This window comes from Pan paniscus, chromosome X (assembly GCF_029289425.2).
Source record: "Pan paniscus chromosome X, NHGRI_mPanPan1-v2.0_pri, whole genome shotgun sequence".
Lineage (NCBI taxonomy): Eukaryota > Metazoa > Chordata > Mammalia > Primates > Hominidae > Pan > Pan paniscus.
In genome coordinates, this window is record NC_073272.2 from 56,568,006 (window position 1) to 56,593,163 (window position 25,158).

General features: G+C 38.3%; 1 protein-coding gene across 11 annotated transcripts; it reads right to left on the minus strand.

The window, feature by feature from the left end:
• Window positions 1-403: 403 nt before the first annotated feature.
• VCF2 (VCP nuclear cofactor family member 2) lies at window positions 404-19,003 on the minus strand. 11 transcript variants are annotated; one of them, XM_034949800.3, is made up of 5 exons: window positions 18,938-18,995; window positions 18,142-18,348; window positions 16,122-16,233; window positions 3,477-3,607; window positions 404-1,173 (listed from the first exon to the last, which is right to left on the minus strand). In XM_034949800.3, exons 1-5 carry the CDS (start codon window positions 18,973-18,975, stop codon window positions 1,077-1,079), a joined length of 585 nt encoding a protein of 194 aa, XP_034805691.2. In that variant the 5' UTR covers window positions 18,976-18,995; the 3' UTR covers window positions 404-1,076. The 11 variants fall into 11 exon arrangements, with proteins under 11 accessions (XP_034805691.2, XP_008957454.4, XP_008957455.2 ...); XM_008959206.4 differs by lacking the exon at window positions 18,938-18,995 and having other exon boundaries at window positions 16,131-16,233; window positions 18,142-18,346; XM_008959207.4 differs by lacking the exon at window positions 18,938-18,995 and having other exon boundaries at window positions 16,134-16,233; window positions 18,142-18,320.
• Between the last annotated feature and the right edge of the window lie 6,155 nt (window positions 19,004-25,158).

Below are 25,158 nucleotides of genomic sequence, written 5' to 3' on the forward strand. Positions count from 1 at the left end.
GCAAATCATTAACCACTCTCAGTTTTCTCAGGATTGTATGTAGTCATAGGGATAACTTACTGTCAGCCTCCCACTCCTCACCTATGAAATGGAGAGCCCACACCACCTACCTCAGGGGTTAATGAGTAACTCGCACAGAGTGTGGCACAGGGTGGGTTTGAATTTAAGGGCAGTTTCTTTCCCCAAGCACCACCACACCTCATTATTGGTGCAGCATTCTGCTCTTGCTTTATATTCTCATTTAAAATATATAACAGGGTCTAATTTCACCTCTTAAACTAATCTGGCTCCCTTTTTTCAAACTCCTAATTTTGAAAAAAAAAAAATCCAGACAAGTCCTTTTGTAACGCCAAAGGTTCTTGCCTTAGCCACGCCAAAGAGAGAGACACAGATCAGACCGAGAGAAAAAAAGCTGTAGGCTTTATTAAGCAGAGTGACAGCACAAACCTTTCACAGCGTGGAAGGGGTCCCGAGCGGGGTAGCCAGTGTTAGATTTTTTTATCACCTTTTAAACTCTCTAAGGCAGGAAATATGTGTGGTGGGAAGATGTTACCAGAGGGAGAAACAAAGACAATTAACATGTCTCAGATCTTGAGGAAAACTGGAATTGTAACTTAAGTTTTCTCTACTTATAACCTTGCAGCGGGATGGCAAAGGAGACAGGATCTCACGGGATTTTACAAATTGTGTTTACAAGGAATTGGAATTGGGACCATAGATAAGGTCTGCTGGTCACAGAAAAGTGGGCTTTTAACATTCCTTTTAGTTTCAGGGGAGGGGGAAGGGAGAGAGGGAGAGAGGACACAGGGAAGCTTACAACAAAATTTTCGCTGTTTATAGCTTTCTTGGGGAAGAAAACACAGGCGCAAATTCTGATGTTAGGAATGTTTTAAGCACATATCTTCAATATTATTCATCCAGGACCAAAGTAAGTCCGCATGCAGGAAATGAGTGAGTTTCACAGCTTTCTGAGCCCCTACTTGACCCAGGAAGCCCAGCTGGAACCTCCTCTCACTTTCTACTTTCTTCTGATATTCCTTGAAAATACTTCTCCTTCATAGCGGAGATAAGTAGTTTTAAACAGCTTGGTTCCTTCCCTGCTGTGAAGTATTGAGTTTTATTTCAGGACCAAAGGACATAAACCAGTTTATGACATAAACAGGTTTAGACAATCTGCAAAAGACAGGACAGAGATTGCATATTGTATTTACTAGGACAAGAGATTTACACTGACCACTGTGGAATAAGACTGTGCTTACTTAGTTCAACTAAGTACTGAAAAGTCTATAGAGACTGAAAAGCCAACACTTTTTCTATGTGTATGTAATTGCTTTATTATTATTATTTTTTTTTTACTTTGAAAAAATAATGCTTTGTCATGGTGACAGTTTTATCTTTCATATCTTTAAATAGGGGGAATGAATGGAAATTTGCTTTCTCAGCTGTTCAACTACACTGTGTTTTTAATAGACACTTTCTTTCAGTAGGATGCTATGTATTTAAGCATGCAGAATTCTTCCTGGGTATTTCTGAATCCTGTTGTGTACATGTGGGTTGAAAATTCAAATATCTAATCTTCTTTAGTACTTAGTTGCTCACTTTATTGTTAGAGAAACTGGTGGCTAGGTATCCTTTCTCTATTTTCTGCCATAAAACCTTTTAGAATTTAAATTTCTTCTCACCATACATCTGGTATTGACTTTGGAAGCACTGGCCATAGAAAAAATGTTCTTACTCAAACCATCTAATTAAGAAATAATTGACTCATGCCTACTCCCTAAGTTTGAGGCCAATGTGGTGCTGTAATTTTTTCCCCATAACACTAAAATTCTACTGCAAGTATCTTCCTTAAAATCCTACCCATATTCAAGGAAACAACCATGAAAATGTGTGTGTGTGTGTGTGTAGGTATGTATTCTTTTCCTAAGATAGTGTTCATTTTCATATGTTAATTCTGTCATTTAATAAAATCTCATTCTTCTTTCAGTAAAACTGTAACCTTAACGTCTTTTCCAAACCTTGCCAATTGACAAACACCTCTTTGTAGAGCTATCCATAGTTCTCAGATCTGCTAGTTTACACTCTGTGGACCTCCAAATATAGTGGAAAAGATAATGTGACCAGGGAGGAGAGGATTGTTAGACTCTAACGCATTTTTGTTTAAATCTAGCAACAGGTTGTACCCTTTGCATAGTCCAGGGCAGATAACCTGATGCATCCTGGTCCTTTGTTCACACAGCTCACCACTGAGGAAGCACATCTATGAATTCCCCATTCAAATTTGGTTGGCTCTTTAGTATGACTAAAACATGGGGACCCCCCCATCTCTAAATAAATAGTACTGCCTGTTTCTTCTAATGGCATCTCAGCTTATTGTTTCTAAGCCATGTGAATCTTTGCAATTTTAATAATGGAAGCTAGCCCCCTAATCTCTGGGAAAGGGTCTATGTAGCATAAAGTGGACAGTTGTCCAACCCACTTCCATAATTCTTGTTACTTTAAACATCAGTTTAGTAGCTTACGCTGTATTAACATTAACTCTATACATAATAGATGGAATTATGAGATCACATAATGTGCTAACGTAATAAATTTTTGTTTAAGACAAAACGTTATTACATATTTCTTATCTGACAGAATTGTGCAGTGTTTCCTACTAAGTCTGAAGTGCACACTCTAGAGGATAAATGATACAGAAGGTATCTAAGTATACAAGAGCCTTAGAAACATTCTCCCTGGAAATACAAAGTGTAGGGACAGTTATTAGAGAGAGATTTTCATGTTCATAGTCTAAACTGGGTCTGATTGCTGCCATTACAACTAGAGAGCAATTTCAACAGAACATCTACCTTCTGAGGGGAGTATGGCAGTTCATTTCAGTGCAAGACTGAATCTGGCTTTGCATATTTGGGAATACTAACTTATGGTTTTTTGAGTGTGGATTTTTTGTTTGTTTTTTAAATGAAAGCTACATACCTCTTTACTAGGCTACTGTATTTTTAAAAATGAAGACTTACTTGTATTTAAAAAGATGTTTAACATAGAGTTTCTAACTGACAGATCTGGAAATCAATCTGAATTGGACATATGGCTTCAATGCACAGGAGAAGTTTCCTCATATTGCTACCTTAACATGAAATTGACACTCAACTTGAAAACTCTATGTAGAAAGAGTAAAATAAAAATAAAAATAAAAATTTCATAAACATTTATTCACAGCCCCTTTAAAAGTACAACAGTGAAGTAAAACTCCAATTAAACAACTGCCCATTAACTTGTTACTTAAAATGTAGACTTAAAAACCAATAGACTTTTTTTGGTGTGTATGCAATTGCTTTTATAAACGCAGTTTAGGTTGGAATAAGGAAGTCCTAATTCATCATGTTGGAGCTTGCCCTCGCTGCTGCAGGCTGTTGAAGTGAGCCTCCTTCAAGGTCTGGTTGATATGGGAGTAAAGACCTTGGCATGGTACATACCCCTCATGCAAGAACTGGGGAAAGTTTGCATCGGGTTCAGTAACAATCTGGTTTAAGTTGCCTTCTGGTCCACTTGCTCTCTCTGGGATATTAATGCGGCTGCTGCTCCTTTCATTATCACTCCATGAAAACTGGAAGGAAAAAGACAGAAAGGGGATTGCTATTATGCTATTACAACATTTTTCCTACTTGGCTTGGAGAATAGCAGCATAAAACTCTATAATGGGCTTAATGGTTTTTACAAAGTAGAGCCATTTAAGATAGTTCATTCTATCCTCACAATAGCCCTTTAATGAAGTTGGGATTAACAGCCCCCATTTTACAGATGAGGAAACAGATCACTGCCTTGTCCAAAGTCACATATCTACGAAGTGGCAGGGTGAGGATTCAAACACAGGCCTTGCAATTCCAAATCCCTTCACACATTCTCTACCCTTGCTTGTACGATTTATTCCAATAACTGCATCAGAGAAGTAAGTACTCATCCTCCACCTGAAGTATCAATTAATGCTGAGGATGTAGTAGAAATAATGACCATAACAAGTAAGTTGGACTATGGGTAAAAGTTACAATGAAGCAAATAAGACACACACATTTATACATACATGCATACACACATAGATACAAATAAACAATGATTTTGTACACATATCCTGATGGTGGACATGTATGGTCTTCCTATATCAATTCAGTGCTACATACATATCCTGAAAGGCATTTGACATACTTTTAGTTAAAGTTATATGTTACTTATTAGCATTTTATGACTAGTATTCATTGTTCTTCTGTATTTATGAATTTAATAGGGTGTGTATTTTCCTCTTAAGATCTCTTTTTTTTTTTCATTAAACTAACATGATTCAGTGTCTTTTTTATGTTGGAGAAGCTACTCAGGGATCCCTGTAAACAGTCGTTTCCAAGAATTTCCTGCCTTCCAATGTTACAATTCCCAAAAGAAGAAGGTAATGGCAGGGACTCTTATTCAAATTACAATATTTAACAATGCTGGTATTATATTTCTTCTAAGTAAGTTTTTTCCAAAGGTAACATTAGCAAGATTTAAACCAAGAATGGTCATAGTCCATAGGTCATTTGCAGCTGTTCAACTTAGGTCACACAGTACACTGCCCACAGGTACCAAGAGACAACCTATGCTCATCTTTATCCAACTAGAAACATGTTAAAAGAACTTGTGCAGGAAAAGAGATAGAAGTGGTCAAATGAAGCCAGATGTGAGAGTTAGCAATAGCAATCAAATTGATTTAAGGATTAAATGTCAAGGCCAATTCAAAAAGAAAATTAAAAAAAAATTTTTCCTAGGCCTGAGTATAAAAATATAGAACGCCCACTGTCACAAAGTAATGAAGTTATGAATATTCCAAAATTAAGTAAGCTATTACATTGGATAAGAAACCCACAGCCGACAATTCGGTTCCTCTTAGTTGGCTTTCCTTGTTTTTTTTTTTTTTTTTTTGTTACAGTACTGCCTGAAAAATAAGGTAAGAACTAGAAATCATTTCTGATGAATCAAATTTTCATCTCCAATGACAACATATTGATTTTACACTGTAGTGCAACACTAGGGTGATGCTATGCTGTGTACATTAAAAATTCATAGGCTAGAAGGGATTTCTTTAGAATAATTATTAAGAAAAAAATCTACCTTTGTTTCATTTTAAAAGTTTTTAAACTCAATTGTGTACAGATAGAAATGCTCATTAAGACATTTTTATACTATCAATATTTTTATTAGCTGAAAATCAGAAATAACTAAATGTTTAAAAACAAAGAAGTATTTAAATTATAGTGCATGCATTCATACAACAGAATCTCATCAGCCATTAACAATAATGATATATCATTCTATATCAGAAGTCTTTATACTTCAGGTTCTTAGAAAAACCTAAATTTATAGGCTATGAAAATAGTTAACAGAGAAATAACTAAATGATGACATTCACAGCTTTCATCTGAGTAAACCATTTAAAAAATTAATTAGGTAAATGTAATAGAATAAATGCCTGTAAATAAACTTGTCATATAATTTAAAATCTAAAGTTATATTAAGTTAAATAATAAATACTCATTAAACATCTGGATGATTTCTAATTTTTAAAAAATTATAGGAAAATATTTTTCTAAAAAATATTTTCTTATTTAAAAGAAAATAATTTTTGTCTAATTCAAAGGTTACTTAAAAGTTATTTATGAAACAAGGTGAAAGAAACCAGTAAATAAGAGCAATGTAAAGAAATGTCTCTTTCTTTACATACTATATATTTACCTCTTTATAAATATAAAGGGGTATTTTTGGCAAGAAACGTTAAAAGGAAAATAATTTTATATGAGAAAAAATCTTGTATGGTAAATTTCTGTCCTAAAATAACTGGTTATTTAAGAAAGAAAGATGTCTGCGATAAAACAGGAAGTCCAAGCATCTCATTAATGATTTGTATCAAGTTGTCTATAATTAAAGGGAAATTATTTATAATAGTCTTTTTAGAGATTGGGTTTTGATTTTTTAAAAAACATACACTAAAGAATCGGTTAGAGCAACAAAATTTTCTTAAGGTATTGATTTACTCTTAATAAAATTACAACGGATTTTAATTTGTTTAACCCAATTTTCAACTTTTATTATCTTGTATTTTCAGCTTTCTCTCCCCTTTGAAAAGGCCTGAGATAATAACCCTCTCCTTCAACTCATTTTCAGCTTCTGTAATTTTTCTCCTCAGGTTCTAACTGTTTGTCATAGCCTGATGCTAAAAATGTTTTATCTTAAAGGTCTAAAGAAAATGTTTTCTTCCAACATAACATTCTGTGCTCTTGGCTTTAAATTCGTCTATGAATCTGAAAATTTTCATTTATTACCCAGGAAACACTCTGCCTATGTCTAACTAATTCAAGTATCATTTTCATTAGTTTTGATTTGCAGCTTACCTAAATGGAGTTTCCATAGGGAATATCAATTGTACTGCAGGAGGTTTTTTTTTGTTTTTTTTTTTTTGCCTTTTGGTAACTGGTCTAACAAATTTTACATTTTATCAAAATAACTCCTATGTCATTGTTATTAAGTTTTAATTTGCTTAGAAAAAAACTGAGGTTAAATTTTTTTTTTAAATCAAGGTTACTATATCCACGTAACTTTCTTGCTTTTAAAGTCCTTGTGCCTTTAAGTTACAGGGCGTTGACTCCTGGATATAAAAAGAACACCAAGTCTTGCTAAATCTTAAACAATGACAGCAGTTAAAGCCTTATCTTCAGACCCAGTAGAAGATACCAATCAAAATACACTGTGTTCATAAGGCACAAGGCCAGAAATTAAAACTATTAAATTCCTCAAGGCCCAGGGACTATCATGGAAGAGGTGGGTGTGTGAGATTGTAACGGCCAATTTTGAGAGAGAAAATTAGTTCAGTTTCTCTATAAATTAACTATTAATATTGAAGGCACACTGATGCAAGACCAGCATCTGGGCCCCGATGTCAGAGTAACAAGGTTTTCTTGGCGCATTAACCCATTTCTTAATTAAAGAAAAATAAAGGTTATGAAAAAATTTATTGAAATTATATCTTATGGTCAAGATGACCAAAACTGAATAAATTTGTTTGGAAAAATTTAAAAGACAGATTTAATGGGCCTCATGTTGTCTTTATGAAAGCTTATGGTTTGGGAAATTAAGTCTCCTGTCTCAAAAAAATAAAAACTTTTGTCTTTCTTTGAAATCTATCACTCAGCTAAATGAATGACTTATTTTACAATGACTTTTGATCCTATTTTGTGATATCAAGTGTTTTTAACTTTTTCTAGTTGACAAACTTTCCAAAATAAAATTCTAAATTTGGTCCTCATTAATCTTTTAATATTAGGTCCCCTGACGTCCAAAAGAGACATATTTGGGTTATTTGATATAATACAATCATACAAGAAGTATTGTCAAATATAAAATGGCATTTAACCCTTGGATTATATTTATATAAATGTGTTATTAGTATGTGTTTCAGAATTGTATGAAATTCCTGTGATTCTGATATGTCTTGGTGCATGTCAGCAGTCCCCAACCTTTTTGGCACTTGGGACCGGTTTTGTAGAAGACAATTTTTCCACAGATGGGGGAAGGAAGGGATGGTTTCAGGATGAAACTGTTCCACTCAGATCATTAGGTATTAGATTCTCATAAGGAACACACAGCCTAGATCCCTCACATGTGCAGTTTACAACAGAGTTTGCGCTCCTATGAGAATCTAATGCTGCTGCTGACCTGACAGGAGGCAGAGCTCAGGCAGTATTTCTCGCTTGCCCACCACTCACCTCCTGCTGTGCGGCCTGGTTCCTAAGAGGCCGTGGACCAGTACCAGTCTGCAGCCCAGGGATTGGGAACCTCTGGTATATGTTATCAGTAGTAATAATGATTATGTAAAATAGTTGTAAGCCACAGAAGTAACCAAATTTCCTTGTCAATTATGTCTTTATGACTGTTCTAAGACTCTTGTCATTCATAGTTGTTTTACTTTTATCACTTTCAAAAGGTGGTTTTATAATCAGCTATAGGACTCTGACAGGTACTCTTGAATGCAGGCTTCTGATAACTTTGGAGACTGTGATACTAGAATAGAGGAAAAACTTCCAAGACTCCCATAGAGAGCTAATGTGTTCATAAACATTGAGCAGAACAGGAGTTAATTACCCAGATGAAATTAATGGAAAACTGAAATAATCTTTTTGTGACTTCGAAACATTGTTTGAAACTCAGAAACTTTTGTTTCTGAATTTGTAACATTGTTTCTTTTTCTAACTTTTGTTTCTGAGTCCAGAAAACCATTTTTCTTTGAGCTATTTTACAGCTTTTAATATTGGGTTAACTATGTTAGTGTGAGAAAAATCTGAAGCATATTTCTACCTGATTTTTCCAGAATTTGAAAACTATTTGCAAGTTTTCAAATTTATGGTAGTATAGTTTATGGTAGTATAGTTATTTGCAAAAAATTGATAAGACTCTGTTTTCTTTTGTAACAGGACACAATTGAAGGCACTGATTTTACTGAGGCTTTGATTGGAATGGCAGATCCAAACAGATTACTTTAAGTAATCAAAGTTGACTTATAGAGCCAATAAAATCCCCTTGAGAAAGCTGGCCTCATATATTGTCCACACAGTACATGTACAGGTTCCTGACCTGTGGTAAGTAAAGAATGGCACTTTCTGACAGGCCCAAGGAGTCCCAGATTATCTTGGGACCTCAGTAAGTAATTTACCCAATTAATGTGGGTATTTACAGGCACAGATAAATCCATGGCTGCGCCCAAGGCGTTGAAGTGTAATCTGAGATTCCTTATGGAATAAAGTTCCAGCAAAGCCAATTTAAAAACAAAAGAGTGTGCATGGCAAATAGTTATTCTTGCTGACTTTATACAAATACTCAGGCAAAGTATAATAAAACTAACGCTTATTTTACACATAAATTTGTCCTATGATTTGTCTTTAGTGAAAATGGGGCTTGGAGAGAGAAAAAATATGTTTCAAAATGAACTACAGTACACCTGTTGTTAGATTCTAGTCTTGCCTAATGTTTTCTCAATTTTTCTTATTTTCTAGTTTAGGCTGGATTCTAAAATTTTTCCTGGCTACAAGTCTCCAAAAATAATGTTTTCATTTTTTTTCTTTCTTTCCTTTCCTTTTTTCCATTTTTCCTTATTTGAAATCACTAAAAATTAAGCTGTGCTTTCTTAAAACCCTGAGAACTGAAGCTAGACAACTTCAGCTTCAGAAAAAAATAACAGCAACCTATTTACATACATAAAATACTTTCAGACCTGCCTACTGATGTATGGACTTCAGAGTAATATGGCCTATATTGATTTTCCAGGATTGTTCTCCATCTTTTTGTTTGTTGTTTTCTTTCTCTCTTCCTCCCCCTACTTTTTTTGTCATAGAACATGATACTTCACAACCTGCTAAAAATAAGGTTTCCTAATAATGTGTGACCTACCCATCTAGAAACAAACCATCTTTGCCACAAGAGATCAAACAAAATCTGAGACCAGAGATTCATTTTCTTCTTAAATGCTTTCTCCAAAAGATTTAAGAAAGAAAGTGGGGAAAATGTGAAAGGAAAATAAATCTCAGGGCCCTAAAATCATTAGGCCAAGGGAAAATTAGTGAAAAACATTTTCACTAAAGACAAAGCCAAGGGAACTACATCAGGCAAACCCACTTCCCATTTTATTCCTAAATCAGATAGCTATAAAGATTCTTTTTAAAGCGACATACCTTTCTCACAATTTGCCCACAAAGAAATTCCTTGTGGGACTCAAGGTCTTTACCCTAAAACAGTTCTGTTGAATTTTACCCTGGCAATGTAAACTGATAACTTATCTTCACAGGTGTCAGACAGAAAGTCACCCCTCTGCTCACCTGAGACAAATGCATATCTGATTACTCCCTCTACCCTATTGTTTGTGTAAAAATGCAGATTCACCAAGCCAGACTAAATTGTATATTCAGTGAAAGGCAGATCAAGGACTCAAAAGATTGCAACCTCTTGTCTCTTATCTACCTATGACCTGGAAGCCCCAGCTTCAAATTGTCTCCTCTTTCTAGACTGAATCAATGTACATCATACACATATGGATTGGTGTCTTCTGTCTCCCTAAAATGTATAAAAGCAAGCTATACCCCGACCACCTTGAGCACATGTTGTCAGGACCTCCTGAGGCTGTGTCACAGGTGCGTGCTTAACCTTGGCAAAATAAACTTTCTATATTGAGACCTGTCTCAGATATTTTGAGTTCACATATACAGAGTTGGGACTTTAAATAATTTTTTTTTAATTTTAGTTTTGTATTTTCACTTTCTTTTTTTAAATTTTTATTTATTAATTTTTTTTTTTTTTTGAGACGGAGTCTCGCTCTGTCACCCAGGCTGGAGTGCAGTGGCGCGATCTCAGCTCACTGTAAGCTCTGCCTCCCGGGTTCATGCCATTCTCCTGCCTCAGCCTCCCAAGTAGCTGGGACTACAGGCGCATGCCGCCACGCCCAGGTAATTTTTTTTTTTTGTATTTTTAGTAGAGATGGGGTTTCACCATGTTAGCCAGGATGGTCTTGATCTCCTGACCTTGTGATCTGCCTGCCTCGGCCTCCCAAAGTGCTGGGGTTACAGGCATGAGCCACCGCGCCCGGCTTGTATCTTCACTTTCTAACTCATCCACTACAAATATATTTATTTTGTGAAAAAGAAACATTTTATTTTTAAGTAGGCAAACTAAAGAATGCTACTACAAAACCAAGTAAAATCTCCTGCTTATGGATTCAGTTACTTCTGACTTCAAAGCAAAGACTTAAAAAGCACTGTGATTCCATAACTGAGATTTTGGGAAGAGGGTTTAACCTCCTTTAGCCTAGTAAAGAGCATCTACAAAGTCATATACACTAGCATTTTCTAGGCTAATAATACTGTTTATTTAATAAACATAGCCTATATTATGCAACCTGGGCTTTGTCACACTTACCCTGTGAATCTGTTTCATGTGAGATATCCCACTTAATGGACCGTTTATCAGAATGATTAAGAGGAAAATTTGCTTTTGATGGTGTATGGTTTTGACACTTGAAACTGCTATCTTAGTACAGAAGCATTAACCTTAATACACTTTATTTTATTATTTTTTTAGAGACAAGCTCTTGCTCCATCACCCAGGCTGGATTGCTGTGATGCAATTGCAGCTCACTGTGGCCTTGAACTCCTGGGCTCAAGGGATCCTCCTGCCTCAGCCTCCCAAAGTGCAAATTCTTTTATCAGAGAATAAATGAGATTTTAAGCACTTTAGTATTTGGAAAGGCTCATAATATATAAAACATCTTCACCATCCTCCTGAATCCTCATACAAATGTCTTACCAGAATGCTTATACTATCTGACAGTTACAAAGCTCATTCTTTTTTGTCTGAATTTTCAATATAGGTTTAATGCTTGATATCTGTGCAAGGCAAATGAAGAATAGAGCCCTTGCAAATTCACACACATAGCAAAATAAAATTATATTTATGAAGACTCTAAAGAAGGGGATCTCATTATGCAAAATTCACAAAGGCACTTTACAAAACTCCTGGGGTCCAGGTCTGTGTGAAAAAGCAGGATTTAGGTTAGTTTGGGCCATAAAGAAATCTGCATACTTACCTGTAACCAAAGAAACTTTGAGGCCAGCAGGGATTTGCTATAATACATTCTGTTTCAGAATAGGCATCAAAATCACCGTGTGGTTTTCTGACACTTTGACTCGTGTGCATATGCTGGGGCCCAACCTCTGAGAGGCTGTCAAGTAGGCACAGATTGTTCTGATGCCCAAGCAGTATCTAAACAAATATTCGCATGTCTATTATACAATGTATAAGAAGGCACTTTGCCTGGGCTACTTAGGGATTCAACAGGTAATTCTTGAGCCTAATCAAGAAGCATACAGTACTCTGAGAATGACAGCATCAAGCTATTGCAATGACAAGAATGTAGCAATGAATGCTGACTGGGGAAATAGAGGAGGCTTCTTAAAATGAAATGCATCTGAGCTAGGCCTTCAAAGATACAGAGAATATTAATAGGAAGGGTGTGACAAATGGAGAGAGCAATAAGAGCACAAGCAAGCTGAAGAAGAGTTCTTGAGGAGACAAAGCCACAGATGATGTGGCTGCTATCTCCCAGAGAAGAGTTAGTGAGAGCTAAAATATGCAAGAGAAGATATGGCTAGGTTATCAGGGGCCTTGAATGTTACTCTAAGAAGTCTGTACAAACAGGTATTTGAGCATAAGATAAATGCTCAGATGTATATTTAGGAAGAGCATTTTAATGGATGAATAAAATAGGGGGTGGATGAGACCACAAAAATCACTGGGAAATTTTGCAATGTATCAAGCAAGAGGCAATGCAAGCCTGAATTAGGATGGTGGAAATGTAAAGAAAGGGATATATTTGATACACGCAGAGGTAGAATAGAAAGGAATCATTGAGGAAATGACAGAGACACTAAGTTGATGCCAGGCACCCAGGACAATGATTGGCAAATGGTAGGTGCTCAGTAAATATTTGGTAATGCAATTTAGGAAGTCTCAGATGTTTCCTGACATATGTTACAGAAAAGGAATAGGGAAGGGATGGAGGAGCTAAGGTTTACTGAGCACGAATGGAGGTGAGAAACAAAAGGGAGTGAATGTAGATTACAGTTTGGATTTAAAAGAGAGGGAAAAGACACAGTACTTGAGAGAAAAATAAACTAGACACAAGATTAGTTAGGGAGTGAAAAGAGAACCTTAGCAGGCTAATGAAGGATAAATAGAACTGAGGAGATGAGGAGGAATATTAGTTACAGAATATCTTCACAAAAACAGAGCAGAAATTCATGCATGTATTCATGATATAAAATTATATAACACTTTTTAATGATAAAAGCAGATGAACCCAGTATTTTACTTTCTTCTTCTTCTTTTTTTTTTTTTTTTTGAGAGGAAGTCTCACTCTGTCACCCAGGCTGGAGTGCTAGAGTGCAGTGGCACGATCTTGGCTCACTGAAACCTCCGCCTCCCGGGTTCAAGCGATTCTCCTGCCTCAGCCTCCCGAGTAGCTGGGACTACAGGTGCGCGCCACCAAGCCTGGCTAATTTTTGTATTTCTTTAGTAGAGGTGGGGTTTCACCATATTGGCCAGGCTAGTCTTGAACTCCTGACCTCATGATCCACCCGCCTTGGCCTCCCAAAGTGCTGGGATTACAGGCGTGAGCCACTGCGCCTGGCCCAGTATTTTACTTTCTTTCAAGCCCTAGCTTTCCTCTCAATTCCATCCCTCCATGCCTTACAGCTTTTCCTTTATGTGAACCTCCACAACAAAACATTCACTCCTAATACATAGTCTATCCCTGGAATAATAATATGATGTTTATTCAAAGGCACCTGTAGAAACTTAAGTAAGTAAAACAGATGATCCTAACCAAATCCATCAGAGGGCACTTAAAATATGTGCTCCCAAAGTTCCAAGGCATTTAAAATGACGTGTACACATTCTCTAATATTAGAAACATTGTGGAATCTTATGAATTGTAAAATACCAAATTAATTAGGTTGTTGAATTACAACCACTTTCCAAATTAGCAAGGTAATGATATTCATGTGTTAACTTCTCTGTGCTGATGGGGTAAATAATCAATGCTTTTTGTAGCTCAGTTTCCCTCCTAAGATGAAGTTAGAACAGACACTGAGTTGTAAGTTATTTTCCAGCTCAAAAATTAAATTTATAATAGAATCTATACAACTATTTAAAAATCTATACAACTCACCTTGTTTCAATTCAGTAAATGGGATTTGAACAAACAAAAATGAAAAAAAAAGACTGATAGGTAATCCTCACCTGCAGAAAAACATGTGGACATATTCAATTCATTAAAACAACTGAGATTGTAAGATTCAATTGCAATATGAAAGTGCTTGGGATGTTTAGTATGCTCCATGAACACGGCTTCTTAAAATGTACAAAATAGATTAGGCCATCTTTGAAAAAGCTTGTTCCTCCATTTTGAATGTATCTTTAAGTAGAAGCTAATTTCAGAAGGTTCCCATTTTGCCATAGGGTTTAAAACCACATCTGATGACCATTATGTTGTTCAACAACGATTTCATCCCCAAAAATGTTTCCCAAAGTAGTTCTGTCTCTTAGAATTTATGTGATCAAACGTGATGAGAATGACTCCAAACTACTAAGAACCTAAGAGAAAATGTTCTTCAAAAAATTTCACCAAAGCCGGGGCGTGGTGGCTGATGCCTGTAATCCCAGCACTTTGGGAGGCCGAGGCGGGCGGATCACTTGAGGCCAGGAGTTCGAGAACAGCCCGGCCAACATGGAAAAACCCCATCTCTACTAAAAATACGAAAACTAGCCGGCCATGGTGGTGCATGCCTGTAATCCCAGCTGTTCCGGAGGCTGAAGCACGAGAATCGCTTGAACCCGGGAGGTGGGGGTGCAGTGAGCCGAGATCGTGCCACTGCACTCTAGCACTCTAGCCTGGGTGACCCAGTGAGACTGTCTCAAAAAAACAAAAATGCCCCAGTTGTCATCTGAATTGATATTACTTAAAATGATAACCTGACAAGGGGAGATTTCCTATCAGCTGAAAAATAACAGGATTCATAGACCTCTAATTTTAAATGTATCTGGGGCCTCCTGGTTCTGTTTTTCTCTCATTTGTCTTATTTCTGCTGCCCCCTTGGAATTGTAGCATTAGGGCACAAAATCTTTTCCTACTCTATACAGTAGGGAAGAGAAAAAGGCAGAGATCTGCTCCAGATAAGCCACTTGTGTGTATATCTACATAATTTTCCACTCTTAATTTCTTGTACTACTCAGTAATCTGCAAGGTAAAATGAATGTTCCTGGCAAGTTAGACACACTTGTACAGAAATGTTCGGCTCTTTGTGTTTGTACTTTCTGTAAGTCTTATACCTATGTACTAGGGTTTTTACAGGGAAAGTGGTGGTATAATTTGTAAGATGTATGGTTGAAAGAAAATATTCCTATATGTGCAAACATATCCAACAAAAATCCCCCAGCACCTAAGAGAACAAATTATATAAGTTAAATCTAGTTACGTTTTACCCATCCAAGTAGCTGCCCACAATCTTGGATAATCATACCTGTGTATAGGTAGGTACCAAGAAGAGGACCTGGATTGATAATCTTTTCTCATCTTGCTCAAAAGAGGGCAAGGTGAGCCATACTTAGTTATTAACTAAGAGGATTAACTCAGAAAGACTTTATGAGGTTCCTTTAACACTCCACTAGTAATTATATCTCAAAGCTATATTATGCTAATGAATACAAGTTATTAAAGTGAAGCACCTTGAAGTTAAAATTCAAGCTCCTTAGAATGGTGGTTACTAGAAGTTTAGAAGAGAGGAAGGGGGGATGAAAAGAAGTTGGCTAAGGGGTATAAAATACAGTTAGATAGAAGGAATAAGTTATAGAATTCAACAGTACAGTAGGAAAATTACAGTTAACAATAATTTATTGTATATTTCAAAATAGAAGAGAAGATTTATAAGTTCCCAACACAAAGAAAAGATGTATGCTTGAGGTGATGGGTAGCCCAATTACCCTGATTTGATCATTACACATTATATACAGGTATCAAAATATCACATGTACCCCCAAAATATGTACAACTATTCTATATCAATAAAAAATTAAAAACTTCAAACTCTTTTTCCAGCACCATTAAAGTTTTGCAAAAATCATGAGACTGCCCCAAATTTTTCACTTTTTTTCACTGAGAAAGCAAGACTTGCCTTCCAGCTAATAACATATCACTATGTACTAGAAAATATGTTTTCCATATAAAAAGAAGGGAAGTAAGACTACTATTCCCTGCTCATATGAGGGGACAAAATTACAGGGGCTAATTCCTCCTGATTATGTTTAGCAAAGTTTTTCTGTGCTTCTTTTCCATTTTCTGTGAGATACTATATCATAATTTAAAGCTCCAGCTCAAAAGCCACTGTAATCAAGCAAGAAAACTTTTATGAAGGTTTCTTGGAATAATACATTTCTTTTCATTATGGAGCACAAATTGGATAATTTAGTGTAGGCAATGAATGAAATAGAGGCTATCTGACCATACTTGCTACCTCTGTGTCTTGAGAATCCTGAAAGATAGGGTTTCTCTTATTCCTTTTGGGCTGGGTGGAATGATGGTTGCCCTCTTTACTGCCATTTCTTCTTCTTTTCCTGAAAAAAAATTGTAAAGAGAGAGTTGTTACATGAAACAACTGATCTTTTGGATGCTTAAATTGTAAAGCAGTGACAACATACATATATGAGAACTTGTCTGAAAAAATGTCACTATCTGCTATCCCAAGATATAAAAGTCATATAAGTACTCCATTACCAGGCACGAAGATAAAAAAATGTAATGCAAGAACTCTAAGTAAAGCCAAGCTGTGCATTTCATTTCTAGAAATAATTTTCATAACTTTAAATGATCCTTGAAAATAAAGAATATCAGGAATTTAATAGCTAAGTTTTCAAAATCTACCTAATTAGTTTCATTGTTTTGACTCCATGAAGTTACAATTCCAGGGTAAGTGATTTTTAACTCCTTCAATAAGATCGTAAGACATGTGTGTCTGCCAGTGTCTACTCTTAAGTTCTTATGCCAGTGGTGTAGCGACACTGAAGAGATATTTCTTGTATGCTGAATGTGGTTAGGCACTTACTGTTGCTATACCAGCTAATATTATGACATAGTTACTCCACTAGATTGTCACCATGAGATTGTGGCTGATTACTTCCTTGAAACATTCTTTTCTCAAAATTGTTTTCAATGATTGGTAAGATTACATCTTCAGTTTCAAGTTCCTTGTCAATAAGTAATCAGATTGCAGCGTTTGACATAGTTTTCACAGCACTCTATTATTAACCAGACATCTGCTTAGAGACTTACTTTTGAGTTTTTGGTACTCCTAAGAATGGCTGAGTTTACTCATTTTTATAATTTCATTACTCTTTAATCAATTCTCATCTCTAGGAGACTGAGTACTAGGAGACTCTAGGAGACTGAGTACTGAGTACAAAATGCCAAATAAAAAATCACGTAGAAAACTGCTCCTATATTACACTCCATTATGAAATGATTGATTATATATAAAGAAAAAATGACCGGGTGTAAATATTATTTTATTTCACAATGTTTATTGAGCATCCACTAAGTGCTAGGCACTCCTCCAGGTGCCAGGATAAAAGAGTGAAACAAACACATGCCACAGCTCTGCCTTCATTAGGGAGCATGGTGATGTTTGTCTTTGATCATGGTATTTTGAGTATTTGAGTATTTTGCGCTCAAGTTTTACTGAAACTTTCAACAGCTTACAATACGTTTGCATTGTTTTTAAAACAGAGTAATACTATGAAAATGATTTTTCAAAGTGTGAAGCTGAGTTTAAAAAGCGGAATGTTCATGAAACAATGTTAATCTCATTTTTTAAAATGCAACTTTACGAATGAAAAACATCTAAGGAAATTTATCACAGAATATGATTAATGGTCACGGCTGGGTGATCGGACTGTGGATAAGATTGGTTTCCTTTATTACGCTTTAACAGTCTAACCAAGTTTTCTACCATGAGATTCAGAGACGTTTGTAATGAAAGAATACATTGATAAAGGTCCATAGAACCCCAGTATCACGTGGAGAAAGATGACAAAACCAATCAGAGACACAGAAATACCAGTTGCTAGGGTACCTAGCAGCCTCACCGAGGAAATGCCAATTTGAAAAACAGAATGCTATTGTCCACTGACTGAGTTTTCGCGAGGGACCACATCCCCACCTCACCCCCGCCTCCAGGGCTTGTAAGGCACTGACAACCAAAGAACCAGCATTTTCTTTCGGAGAAGGCTTCGCGGGATTTTTTTTCAAGCAGGAAGGGCGGGGCACGAGGCAAGCAGGGCCGCGCCACCGGCCAACACTGTCACCTGCAGGTCATCAGAGCCGAGCGCCACCAACCCCGGAAGAAAATACATATCCGCTGCGTTTCCGCCCTGAGCCCCGAGATCTTGGCTGAGAAAGCAAAGCGTGATGACCGTGGGGACCAAAGCTCGGACTAGTACCGGCCGGAAAGGCCCCGACGAACTTACCGTACAGGGCAGCCTCCCATAGTCCTGCCCTCGGAACCATAGCAACCGCGCAGGAAGTTCCTGCGCCGCTGGAAAAACGCAGCCCGGAGGGCGGGGCTGGCCAAGGATTGACGGGCTCTGGGCCTGCGCATCGGAGCCCGGGGAGGTCGGCTCCTGTTTCCTCTGGGTCCGCCGCAGGCTCCCTTCCCTGCAGTTGGGAGCTGACGCCTGAGGGACGATCCGCTGAGGGTCAGGCTCTGCTGCGCGACTGCCCGAGCCGCCCCATGTTCGAGACCTGTGCCAATCCCATGGACATTCTCCTCCCACCCAGCCAGCCTCTGAACACGCTTCTCACGTGGCACACGCCCTGTCCTCGCAGCCCTCACACCGCTGATCCTCCTCGGCGACCTCAGCGCCCCCGGGGCTGACCAGGCCGTGGCCGGCGCCTCTCCGTCCTCGGGGGGGTCTCCTCCCCCCCACTTAAGTCTCTTCCGCCCGCGGTCATGCCCTGGGCCTCAGGAAAGACCGCGCCCCTCCACGATGTCCATTTCTTGCATCCCCCATTCTCATAACGGGCAGCACCCGATCGTGTCCTAACAGCTACCTCTTCCAGTGCCCCAGCATCCACAGCCTTTAGCCTCAAGGAGGCCTCCTCTCCACTAACCACAACCGCGTTCCTCACCATTCACCTTCCTTAGCGAGCTTACCCAAAGCTATTAACTCTCTCCTCCCTACTCTCCTGGCAATCCCCCCGCCGCCAAGTAGACAAACAATGTACACCCTCCACAAGTGTACCTTCTCTGTCTAGTCTACTTACAAGATCCCTCCACAAGCACCAGCACCCAATTTTCTCATGATATTCACTGATATTCCCTTGAGAAAATAGAAGCAATCAGAGAAGAATTCACACCACTTCCCAACAGCAGTAGACCTGCACTTATAATCTTGGCTGCTTCCCTGGAGGAAGAGACAGGATCCTACTTGAGACCAGGCCCTTCACCTGGATCCTATGCCTTCCACCTTCTTAAGGGATCATCCTTTGCAGTTATGCTTTCTCCTGAATTATCATGTTCCTCTATCTGTATTTATTATCTAAAAAGTTGGCAAAGGGAGTGCTAGAGTTTAGGCTGATCCTGGTTCTTGCTGTTAAGTAGGTGATCTCACAGGGGGCTGCATTCCCTGAGGATGGAAGGGAAGATGTGGAAAGTGGCTGATTCAAGAGCTAAAGATCATGCCATAAAGGAAGCCTAACCCAGCTAGGGGCTAGGTGACCCTGCAGCCGAGGCTGTGGAGTAGATAGCCCTGGACAGGGGACTTTTAGACTGCCATGTTTGTCGCAGCATTGTGCAATTTTAACAAGAATCCTGCTAAGTCAGTTTAGTTAGAATTTCCCATCATCAATATCTCAGTTAGGTTCCTCATCCCCCAGGTGATGTCTGGTCACCCTGGCCCACCTTCACCAACAATCCTGTTAGTTCAATTTAGCCACAATACCCCCTTACCCGTGGTGTTTCCTCTTAGTAATTTTCCATCCATTGCTCCCCACCCTGCTCCTTGGCTATAAATTTCCACTTTTCGTTGTTGTATTTGGAGTGGAACCCAGTTTCTCTCCCTTCACTGCAAAACCCCATAGCAGTGGTCCCTACACCTATCTTGATGGTCCTGAATGAAGTCTGCCTTACCGTTCTTTAACAAATGCCATGAATAATTTTTTTCCTTAACACCCTTCACTTGGATCCCATGCCCTTCCACATTCTCAAGGAACAAGCTTTTGTAATGATCATTCCTTTTACTTGAATCACCATGTTCTCCATGTCTATCGGATCATGCTATCGTCTACAAAGTGGGCAAATAGATGGTTAGAAATGAGGGATTTTGCTTTCAAGAGCTGATCTTGGTTATTGCTGTGTTGTAGGTGAGACCCCAAGGGGCTGCATTCTCTGAGGAAGGTGGAGGGGTTGGAGGGTATGGAAAGTGGCTGATTCAAGAGCCAGGGGTGCTACCATGAGGCAAGCTTAAGCCAGATAAGGACTAGGTTACCTTGCAGCTGAGGCTGTGGAGTGGACAACCCTGGCCAGGGGCGGAAGGGAGGATGAAGCCCAGATTCAGAGGGGTCTGCAGAAGCTAGCACACATGGGCTGAGGCTGAGTCAGCCAGGGAGTACCAGATTCTGACCAAGATGAGAGAGACAAAAATGCAAGTTACACCAGCCACAGACATACGTGAGCAAATCAGCATCACCAGCAGGATTTGGGAGATAAGTTAGCCTTCCTTCAGAAACCACTGAGGACACTGCAATCAACATGAGACTCCTAAGCAATGCAGACCCTGTATTAGGCCATCTTGCATTGCTGTAAAGAAATACCTGGAGTCTGGGTAATTTATAAAGAAAAGAGGTTTGAATTAGCTCATGGTTCTGCAGGCTGTACAGAAAGCATGGCGCCGGATTTGTCAGAGGCGTTCGAACCAGAGCAATTCTATCTTGAAAAAATAGGAAAAATCTAGGAAAAAGGAGGCTGGGATTTGCTTGGCTGCATTCTCAGAAAATTAGGTATTTCTAGCCTCTAGATGTTTTTACTGAACAGACCCAGACTTAGGAGTGTCGTGATATCCCAATATCTTGAGAACAGAAGCATTCCTAATTTTGCTTTAAAGATCATAATATCAATTCTTGCAAGATATAGTAATTAAGAAAATTAATCCTTTATCACAAACCCTTGTAGCAGAGCACATCTCCCCATAATCTTTTTTATCCTGTATATAAACGAGTATTGTACCTAGGGTGGATGCATTCCTTTTCTTACTTTTGGGAATACCCTACTCTGTCTGTAGAGTAGCTGTACTTTCACCACTTTACTTTCTTAATAAATTTGCTTTTGCTTTGCACTGTGGACTCACCTTGAATTCTTTCTTGGGCGAGATCCAGGAACCCTCTCCTGGGATCTGGATCGGGAACCCTTTCTGGTAACAGCTTCTGGGGAGGCCTCAGGAAGCTTTTGCTCATGGTAAAAGGTGAAGCAGGAGCAAGCACTTCACGTGGCAAAAGCAGGAGCAAGAGAGAGAGAGAGAGTTGGAGGAGGGGAGGGAGGCGCCACACACTTTTAAATGACCAGATCTCATGATTATTATGTAATGTCCCATTTTGTCCCTTGTAATAATCTCCACTATAAAGAGTGCTTTGTGAGGTATTAATTTGACACCTTGAGTTTTTATGTGGTTCATGTTTGCAGGGTATATCTTCTTCCATCCTTTACTTGTAACTTGTTTATTTTTAAAGTGAGGTTCTCTTTTTCCCAAGATACAGATTAGTGATAAATATATTGTGAAAATCAAGATCTTCTTGCAGCCGTGAAACGGTAACAGTAAAAACACCAAAAAATCAGATGTAGAAGTTAATATGGAACTGAAGTGTTATGCAGAAATCCACAGAATAATTTGTTAGGTTCCTCAAAAGAACCTCAATCAAATTTACTGACAGCCTTTATAGAAAGATAACTTGAAACTAAAGTGATACATTTATATGAAAAATATTACTTTATCACCCCATTTTCTGCAGTAGGCTTTTAGATGAAATTTCATTTCACAAAAGTGTTCTGTTGCTAAAAATATTTTGAAAATGGCTGTATAGGATAATGTTTCAGAGGTCTCTCAGCTTAGAAATTTTGGGATTCAAATATCCTTCTCTACATTGAATGGAAAAAGTGAAAAGAGAACAATATCATGGGGGAGGGAAATGTTGGTCTACTGTATTTTTCTTTTCTTTTTCTTCCTAAACTAACCGGTCTGTGTTGGTTCTCAGCTGTGCTGTTAATCCAGGTAAAAGATGCCCTTCAGGAGAATACATGGATTCATTGGGCCCCAGGGCAGTTTTGAATTGCTCAGAAACAACAGCCAGAATAACTTTTGAAAGGCTGTAAATGGAGATGATTGAGATCTTCTGATATGGTTTGGTGGTGTCCCCACCCTGTGGAAGGGACTCGGTGGGAGGTGATTGAATCATGGGGGCAGGTCTTTCCCATGCTGTTCTCACGATAGAGAGTGGGTCTCACAAGATCTGATGGTTCTATAAGGGGGAGTTTCCCTGTACAACCTCCCTCCCTTTGCCTGTTGCCATCCGTGTAAGATGCGACTTGCTCCTCCTTGCCTTCCACCATGATTGTGAGGCCTCCCCAGCCATGTGGAACTGTGAGTTCTCCATTAAACCTCTTTTTGTTTTTTTTCTTTTTTGTAAATTGCCCAGTCTCAGGTTTGTCTTTATCAGCAGCATGAGAACAGACTAATATATCCTCTGATTTATGTTACTTCTCACTCAAGTTGCTCAAAGTGTCTTCTCATCAAGAGCTGTTTGGGTAGAGACAGACACATTTGTTCAGCCCTATTTTTCTCTGTTTTCTTCTCCTCTTTCCTTCCTCTTTCCCTCCCTCCCTCCCTCCCTTCCTTCTTCCTTTCTTCCTTCTTTGTACAAAAATAAGTGAATTTATTTCTTCTCAGTAGAAATATCAGAATATTTCATAAATTTTGTGAGTTTTTTTGAAACTTTAATTTTGGGTTGAGGAGTACATGTGCAGGTTTGTAATACAGGTAAATGCGTGTCACAGGGGTTTGTTGTACAGATAATTTTGACACTCAGGTATTAAGCCTAGCGTCCATCAGTTATTTTTCCATATCCTCTCCCTCCTCCTACCCTCCACCCTCTGATGGGCCCCAGTGTGTTGGTCCTTGCTATGTGTCCATGTGTTCTGATCATTTAGCTCCCACTTATAAGTGAGTAAATGTGGCATTTGGTTTTCTGTTCCTACATTAGTTTGCTAATGATAATCACCTCCAACTCCATCCATGTTGCTGCAAAGGTCATGATGTCTCTCTTTTTCTTATAGACGCATAGTATTCCATGGTGTATATGTACCACATTGTCTTTATCCAGTCTACTATTGACAGGCATTTAGGTTGATTCTGTCTTTTTTATTGTGAATAGTGCTTCAATGAACATACTTGTGCATGTGTCTTTATATACCTAGTAATGGGATTCTGGGTCAAATGGTAGTTCTGCTTTTAGCTTTTTGAGGAATTGCCACACTCCTTTCCACAGTGGCTGAAATAATTTACACTTCCACCAATAGTGTATAAGCATTGCCTTTTCTCCATAAACTCACCAGCATCTGTTATTTTTGTTCTTGATTTTTTAATTTAGCCTTATACTGTTTGACTATTTTTTTATTTGAGACAGGGTCTCATCTGTCTGTGAACGTGGATTCTACTTATGTCAGAGACTTCTAGGGATTCCAGCTCTCTCAGTTGCCTACGTTTGAACTTTATGAATTTATTACATTTCAGTTGTTTCCTTCTTACCCACTTTTATGACTGTCACTTCTTGCACACATGTTCTGCCAGAGGTAACACAGTTTGTGTGTGTCATCTCTCCTCAGAGGGGCTTGTCATCCTCTTGTATCAGTTCCCATGGCTGCCTTATTACCTCAGCTCTCTCATGATCTAAAAAAAATGATAATATAGGTTATTAGGCTTTTTCTCATTTTCAGGGCTAAAGTGACTTTCTCTTGAGCCTTTCTAAATATTATGTGGAGGTAGAGCTCTCCTTTGTTAATATTTTGACTACTGGTACAAAAATGCAGCATTCAAATATTTGAATTAAAAGATAATCCAGGGGATAGCTGACTATGGCTTGGTAGCTAAATCCAGCCCATGGCTCATTTTTGCATAGCCTTTAAGATAAGGACTTTTTTTTTTTTTTACATTTTAAACTCTTATTTTTAAAAAACACAACAATATGCCACATAATCTATGTGGCCCACAAAGACTAAAATATTTATTGCCAAGCCTGTTAAAGAAAAATTCATGACCCTGTATTAATCTAATATCTACCATTCTGCATCACATTAAGAAATACATTTTCATCCATTATTTAATTTATTTACTCACAGATTGAAAAGTATGGATTATTTTCTGATCTTACCCTATCCCCTTAAGAAAGCATCCAGCTTTACCAAACCATGTTTTCAGTCTGAGAAACTTGTCCTAGGGCTTAAATGATACAGAAACATATATCTGAGGTAGGAGACTGGCAGGACTTGTTTCTGGTCATAACCCTTCTGACTAAAACAGAATCTGATTCAGACAGAATAAAGTGGATAAACTGGCAGAAACCAGCAGATGGCCACAAGGGTGATCCCTGGTTGCCCTTATTGCTTATTAGCATGAGACACTCCCACCAGCACCATCGCAGTTTACAAATGCCATGGCAATGACCTGGAAGTTACAACAGCTCCCCATGGCAATGGCCTGGAAGTTACCCCCTTTCATAGAAAGTTCTAAATATCTCGCCCCTCAACTTGCATTAACCTGCCCTTAATGTACATATAATTGAAAGTGGGTATAAGTCAATAGAAATGCGTTTGCAAAGACCCCATAAGTTGGTGACTCTGAGTGTAGTGCCTATGAGTTAGCCCTGCTCTGCAAGGAGCAGTTCCATTCAATAAAAGATTGCTGTCTGACACTACCAGCTCACACTTGAAATCTCTCCTGGGCAAAGCCAAGAGCCCTCTCAGGCTAAGCTTCAATTTTGGGGCTGGCCTATCCTGCATCAGTTTCAAAGGGAGAATTTTTCCAAGTATTCCATGATTGTGTATTTCTCAAGGTCATTTAAAAAAATGTCAATATCTCAGAATCTTTCATTCTATGTCTTGGTCAATGTATCATTTATGTAAGCATGATGGTGACATATACCTCAAGTGTAACGTCTGTTAGTCTGATTATAAATGCAGTAGAATTATTGCCCAGTAAGATGTAACATCAAATATGCATATTTAATTGCACTGGACTCCTCCGACTACTTACAGGAAAGTTGGTAAGAATAAATATTCATGCTTGAAAATATTTTGGAATATGTGTAAAACGGATCAAATCCGAATACCACAGATGGCACTGTCACTAGATGCTAATGAAGTACATAATAGGAACCATAAGAGACAGTCAATAATAAAGGGGGGAAATGAAAGGGAACACATCAAAGCACCATCAGAC

Coding starts and splice junctions, on each gene's coding strand:
- VCF2 (XM_034949800.3), bottom strand. CDS start 18,975: ATGAGAAAATTGGGTGCTGGTGCTTGTGGAGGGATCTT. Junction 16,234..18,141: donor ATGGGAGGCTGCCCTGTACG/GTAAGTTCGTCG, acceptor ATTTTTTTTCAG/GAAAAGAAGAAGAAATGGCA. Junction 3,608..16,121: donor ACACAGAGGTAGCAAGTATG/GTCAGATAGCCT, acceptor TTTTCCTTCCAG/TTTTCATGGAGTGATAATGA.